At 42.2% G+C, this 6,985-nt stretch overlaps 1 protein-coding gene across 1 annotated transcript; it reads right to left on the reverse strand.

The window, feature by feature from the left end:
* Window positions 1-6,082: 6,082 nt before the first annotated feature.
* On the reverse strand, window positions 6,083-6,613 carry LOC129061497 (putative methyl-CpG-binding domain protein 3-like 3). Its single transcript, XM_054562158.1, has one exon. The coding sequence runs from the start codon at window positions 6,611-6,613 to the stop codon at window positions 6,083-6,085; it is 531 nt and encodes a 176-aa protein (XP_054418133.1).
* Window positions 6,614-6,985: the final 372 nt, after the last annotated feature.

A 6,985-nucleotide genomic window follows, 5' to 3' on the forward strand; every position in this document is an offset into this window, starting at 1 on the left:
GGATAAATTTCATGTATGGCAAGTTCAGGAAAGAATATAGTTATATGTGAATTATTTTAATATTTGGACCTTTGCTTTTTGTTCCTCCTTTGGACTGATGTTTGGTGAAGACACTTCGAATGAAGAACAGGGACCTGTGATAGGGCAGCAAAATCAAGAGCTGCAGATTTCCCCTCCTGTTGGGTAATGGTAGGACCTTGATTTTCCAGAGTCCATCTTCTTCTTGGTCTCTGTTAGAATTCCTTATAGCCTCACTTGCATGAGATTTGGAAGGCAAAAACAAAGGCGGCCAGCATTCCCACAGACAGACACAGGAGCTTCAAGGACAAGATCTTCTACCCTGTTCCCTGTATTGTTTGACCTTCCAATAAAGACTAACCTCAAAACCACCACCAACTGTTGGATGACCATTTTCTGAGGAGTGTAGGTTTCTGCTGATGTCTTCACGAATTCCACATCAAAGATCCATCAGAGCTTAGATTTTTCTGTAAACCCTCTTGTGTCCACTAGGAAACTGATTCACACTTCATGCTCATGTCTGATTCGCCTCTTCTCTAGATTATAGAGAAGATCTAACTCGTATAGGAAACACCTTATGCACTTAACAGTGCTAATGAATGTGTTTCTTACTGCAACGTCTACAATGGTGCCGTCAGAAAGTGACACCTGTCGGTAAGGTTGTAGGTGTTTCCTATTGTAGCTGCATGTAATTCTTCAACATGTTTTCAATCATGTTTGATTGTATGTGATTAAAAGTATGTGTACTGTCAAATGAACACTTCTGCAGATACTCTATTGAAGTATTTTATTAACTTTTTTCTAAGGTCTTGTATGCTGACAAATCTGTGTTTTTATTTCCTGAGAAGGTATGTTAAAATGTTCCATAATAATTATGGATTTCCAAATAAACTTTGTAATTCTCTTCATTAATTATACTTTATGGGTTAATTTTATTATGTGCATTTATGATCAGGTAATTTTTCCTCAGGCATATTTTGCTTTTTTTTTTTCATAGTTACAGCTTTTGTCATGACAGAAATTGCCATTCAATCTTAATACCAAAACTCTAAATCATGGTTTTTTCAATGCTCTCTTGCCAGTGACCTGTGTGATTGAGGCTGTAATTAAAAAGGAATGTAATGAATTCTAACAACAATAACCCACAAAGTACACATGACTGTGGGGTGTAACATAAAGGTTGATGAGGACTTTTATAGGATTTGGTCTGTGATACATGATATTATGGCTGTTTAAGGTATCAAGACATTTTTGTATACTCAATGCTCTGAGGAGGTAAATACATTTATTATGTTACTGGTAATTATAAACCTTATTTTTTGGAAAGCATTGTAGTGGAAATTTGTCAGAAGCCCCAGTGAGTCACATTAGTAAGAAGAGGGCAATATTGGCCACTTTTATAATTTGGCATTGTCACCTTTGTCATTTTGTGAGCCACTGTCCATCATGGTCACCAAGGACCTTTGCTGAAGGTGTGAGACATTGTTCTCTTGGCAGGGATGAGGCTCGGCTGTGCAATGACTGCAGCTCCTGTCCTCTGAGACAGCCTGTGGCTTTGGTACTTACCTCCGAACACTGGTGTGTTTCCTACAGTGCGTTACACCATTTGCTATAGTGTATTTCAGTTAAAATATGTAAAGTCACTTCTTAGTGTACTGCATAATACTAATAATGCATTTCTGACTCATCAGAGCCCTCTACGTGTAGGTAAGTTGTGAGAGAACACAAACCTAGCAAGGGAGAAAGTCAGGACCACTGGCCTGTCAGGCCTCTGTTGCTCAGAGACTGCTCTTGACGCCAATGATTCAATATCCTTCCTTTCCATGCACTTAGTCATCGTGCGTAATTCAGCACAAATAATCAAGGCCCTGTAGAATTTGGATACAGTAACCTGAGACAAACATGTTCTTGCAGTCCTGGTGCTTATATTTTGTGGGAAAAGAGAGATGGTTAACAAATGGTAAAGCTTTAGTTTATAAGAAGGAAATAAGGGCTATGAAGGAAAGTGAGAACTGACGTGATGTAATAGGGAGTGTGTGTGTCTATGTTATGAGAGTAGGAGCCTCACTGAGTGAGGATGTTGTTATTGATCACTTGTAGTTTGACCATGTAACACATCTGAAACTCTGTTTCAGAAGCTGCTTGGTTATGGAAATACAGGATGGTAACACAGAGTTTCCTGCTTTCACTGATTCACAGTAAAGATTCACCATAAAGATAAAGATACAAACATGGTTTATCTTTACATGGTTGTTACAGATGTGTGTCTATAACGTGGTCATGAGTTTGGGCATTGTTTTGTGGAACTTGAGACTTCCTATTGATTTTAGCCACAGACTTGTGGTGTCTTTCTGTGCTTAATTCATTTGAAAGGATTTACACTTGACTTTAAATATTTAATATCTTGTATATGCCATTTTTATATTGCTGCTGTACACACTGACACAATGTATATACACCAGTGCACCACAGAGTCCTCCCAGTTGAAGAAAGAGTTACGTTCACCTGCACCGTTCTAGGCCATCCTGAGTTTACTTTATGTGTGGATGATACCCATGCCAGTCTGCTGTGATTCCCCCGTGGAAACAGCACGAAGAGTTGTGCATATGTAAAGGCAGTCGTCCAAGGAAAAATTGATGTGAGTTGCAGAGAGAGGATATTATTTTGAGTCATATCCTAACTGAGTATGACAGGAGAGATGGGAACTTCATGACATCTTTTTCTTGCAAGAGTAGAGGGAAGTCTTTTGTTTCGTGATCCAGCCCTGTGGCCCGTTTGCTGTTCACATGGCCCATTTGCTGTTGCAGAAGTGAATAACACACTTGCTTTCTTTCATATGCTGAGAGCGTGATCCTATCTCCTGCCCTAGCCAGATGGCTTGGTGGGAGCATCATTCCTTAACTGAAAGGTTGTGGGTTTGGTTTCCGGTCAGGGCACTTGCCTAGGTTGTGGGTTCAATCCCTAGTCAGGAAGCCTAAGGGAGGCAACCAATCTCCGCTTCTCTCTCACTTCAGTGTTTCTCTCTCTAAAAAGCAATTTTTAAAATGCCCCCTGGTGAGGATTAAAAAAATAATAATGCTCAGTTCTGAAACTTGATTTTTATGTGTTCAGAACTTCTTACCATGTAACTGATGCTCATCTGGGCACATACGATGCCATCCAACAAATGCACCATTTATGCCAATGGAGAAATGTCGAACACACTCAGGTTACATGTAGTAGACAGCTAATGCTTTAGATGATTTCTTGAAGGAAAAGTCTGCAGTCATGGTAGCTGATGGTCACTTGGCTTTGGATTACTTATTAGCAGCCAGGGAGAGTTCTGTTCCCCTAAAAGGACCACTGGCTGCATGCGGGCAGGCTGCCCTGGCAAGGCGCCACCAATAACACATGAGACAACAGATTGAAATAAGCACATTTCTAAAATATTTAAACAGAGTTCTGGAATCATATTAACAGTTTCCTGGATCATCCAAACACTCTGGGATGACTAGATTCAAAAACTTTTTAAAAGCTTCATTTTTTAAATTATAATGTTAATACATTGCTTGTGCTTTTCACATGGCTTTTTAAAAATGATTTTTAAAAAAATTTTTAGAGGAGAAACAAGGGAGAAAGACGGCTTAGAAAGTGATGTGCAAGGGAAATAGGGATCAGTTGCCTCATTCACGTCCCCAGCTGGGGTCCTGGCCTGCATCCCAGGCCTGTGCCCTGACTGGTAACAGAACCGGCAGCCTTTCAGTCTGCAGGCCAGCACTCGATCCATTGAGCCACGACAGCCAGGGCTTCACATGGCTTTTAACTTAATGTTCAAATTTAAATTTATGAGTTTTGGCTAATTCATCGATTGAATCAGGTACTTTTTGAGGAAAACGACCCCTGCAATATTGCTACCACTCGGACCTGACTGGGCCATGAAGGTTGTCTGTGTACTCCGTGTAGCTGATGCTGATATAACCCCTTCAGGTCCACCAGGCAGAAGGTGGTCACTTCCAGGGTGGATCTCCCACCACCCGCGGTTGAGTGGGGCGGGGGTAGTGGATTGAAAAATGTCTCCCAGAAATTCATGTCTACCCAGAATCTTAGAATTTGACTTTATATAAAAACTGAGTCTTTGCAGACATGATTAGTTAAAGATATGAAGATGAACTCACCCTGAATTTAGGGTGGGCCTTATATCCAATGACTGAGTCCTTACAAAAAAAAGAGAGGACACAGAGACATGAAGGGAAGACCACCATGTGAAACACAGAGGCAGAGGCTGGAGCTCTGCTGACACCAGGCAAGGAATGCAGGCTCCGCCAGGAGCTGCTGGTGAAGAGCTGTGAATCAATGTGCAGTCTTCCATTCATTCTTAACTCAAACTATCGAAACCTAATAGCACCTTGTCTTAAAAAGTCTAATTATCACGTGGCTTATCATGTGGACGTCCTGAAGATCATTAATCATACTGGATGCCATCATGTGATCACACCTGAACGCTTTCATTTTTCACTGTGACTCACTGAAATCATAGTTTACATCTGGGGAACACTCAGGAATAATTTAAATACATGAGAGACAAAAAACCCCAACTAAAACTAAGATAAAATAATTTAACAGAATGTAAGAGAGGTGAAGAAAAGATTGAATGAGGGGAAAAATCAGCTCACATTAACAGGAGTAGGTATGCCCAGGCACAGGGGCAGGCGCTGTACAAATGCTGGGCAGGTCTTCTCCTGACCACCCCCGATGCCCACCTACTGTGCTCTCCTCCCAGTCATCTCAAAGCCTGTCAGCTGCTTCTACACTGTGACCTCACACAGCTCCACTTGTCAGAACTCCAGGTCTGACACGTAAGAACCCTGTGTATACCTGGCTCCACCTGTTTCTAAAAGGGTCCTGTGCCTGGATTCCACTGGACCATGGAGGGCCATGTGACGCCCCTCTCCCCCAGAACCCCTGCTAGAACTGTGCTGTCTAAAGCCCAAGGAAGTCCAGAAAATGCCTGATCGTTTTAAACTCCCATCACTCCTTTTCTGTCTTGGCCCAGTGAAAGAATCTCCTTATTCTTGCTTCTGTAATTTGACATTTTTTCCCCACCAAATACTGTCGATCACCTGTTGATTGAAAGATGATAATGTGTCCTATGCTGCAAGCATATTAACAAGTTTCTTGACTCAGGACCTAGGACCAGGGCCAAGACAATGAGCCTGCTGCCAAGGTTCTCTCTGTGTGAAATGTTCCCAGAAAACACGTCCTTCTGAAGAATCTGAGGTCAGCTCTAAACAAATCACCCAGGTAATTTTTAGTAACAGATAGCAGAAGTGCTAATTAAATTATAGTATAATGTCTTATATCCGAATTAGCATTTGGCAAAAAACAAAACAAAACAAAACAAAAACAAACCCAGAAAGATACAACTTATGTTAGAATGAGATATAAAAGCAAGCTTAATAAAATCATATTTGTATGGAATCAAATTAATTTACCATTAAAACAATCTCTGTAGCCCTAGTAGGTGTGGCTCAGTGGATTGAGTGCTGGTCTGTGAACTGAAAGGTTGCTGGTTTGATTCTCAGTTAAGGCACCTGCCTGGGTTGCGGGCCAGGTCCCCAGCTGGGGGTGCGAGAGGCAACCAATCGATGTTTCTCTCTCTTCCCTTCTCTCTAAAAATAAATAAAATCTTTAAAAAAATCTCTGTACGGTAGATATCACCTTTTCCTAAAGTGTAAGTATTATAACAAGAAATGGTAACTGATCCATCTCCAAGGGACCTCTGTAGAAAGTAATGTAAAAGTGAATAAAAATCATAGGAAACAGAAAGTAAGGTGTACGAAGACAAGATCTCCTTTCTTGTCTCATGAAACCCAATCTCTCACCCACAAAACCATCTCCTCTTCATATTTTTGTCTCTCAAAAGAGTTTTATAATGTACAATCTTACTATAACAAAGCATCGTAGCCCAAGCAAGAAGCAGGACTGACAATAAAGGACACTAGGACACTGAGAGCAGTCTTGGTGGACCACTTCCCAAAAGCCACGCCCCTGGACTTTTTTGGCACAAGCTCCTCATAATTTTCATTCAGTTTTCACAGTGTCTTTCTCGGCTCCTGGCTCTCTCTGCCTCCCTGGCCAGCCTGTCTGCCCTCAAGGCCACAGCCAGTCTCTCCCTGGCTTTTTTCACTTTCAGAGTCTGTCTCCGGATACTTGTACGGGTAACTGGTTGTCTGCAGAGAAGCTGTGGGACACAGAGACCGGCTCCTGGGATCATCTCTGCCCAATCTGAAGACCACGCTGTGGTGGGCTTGGGGCTGGTGTGTAGAGGCCCAGGACGAGCGAGGCCCAGGGATTCACCTGCACTTTTCAGTGCACTTGTATTCACGGTATTCATGACATTCAATGCACTCAAAGGCTCTCCTTCACTGCCGCAGGCCTGGAGTCCCTGCAGTCTCCTGTATGCACAGACTTGTCGGGGCCTCTCCAAGGTCTTCTCCTGCCGCTTGCGCCAGACCTCATCGCCAGGATGGGAAGTTATCCTTGTGACGGGCCTCTTGAAAATGCAGCTGGTCAGCCTCATAGGAAGTTCAGTCCTTTCATGACGCCTCCTCTTCATCTTGGATAAATGTTGTCTCTTCTTCTCTAAGGTCTGGGGCATCATATTTCTTTTGAGTTTTCCCTTTGAAAACAAAATAAAAGTTAAATAACAAGGAAGATAAAGGCTTTCAGTTCATTTGGATCCTCTACCTGCCTCTCTTTCTGGAGAAATGTATCTGTCCATCACAGTCATCTGGAAAGGTGTTAAAACTCAGTTTTCTGGACCTCAATCCAAGTAGGCCCAGGGTAGGGTCACACATTTACATTCCTAAGGGTTCCCAGATGGTGTCGATGTTGCTACACAGGCACTGCACATTAAGAGCCAGATTGGGGACATCAAACAGATATGAGTCAAGAATAGAAGGCTCAAGGTGATTATCCGAGTTCAGGT

Source organism: Pteronotus mesoamericanus, unplaced genomic scaffold, assembly GCF_021234165.1.
Source record: "Pteronotus mesoamericanus isolate MK-2021 breed Mesoamerican mustached bat unplaced genomic scaffold, CSHL_Meso_final scaffold_636, whole genome shotgun sequence".
NCBI lineage: Eukaryota > Metazoa > Chordata > Mammalia > Chiroptera > Mormoopidae > Pteronotus > Pteronotus mesoamericanus.

Bases quoted from the DNA above. Each gene is read 5' to 3' on its own strand.
- LOC129061497 (XM_054562158.1), bottom strand. From the start codon at position 6,613: ATGAAGAGGAGGCGTCATGAAAGGACTGAACTTCCTATGAGGCTGACC.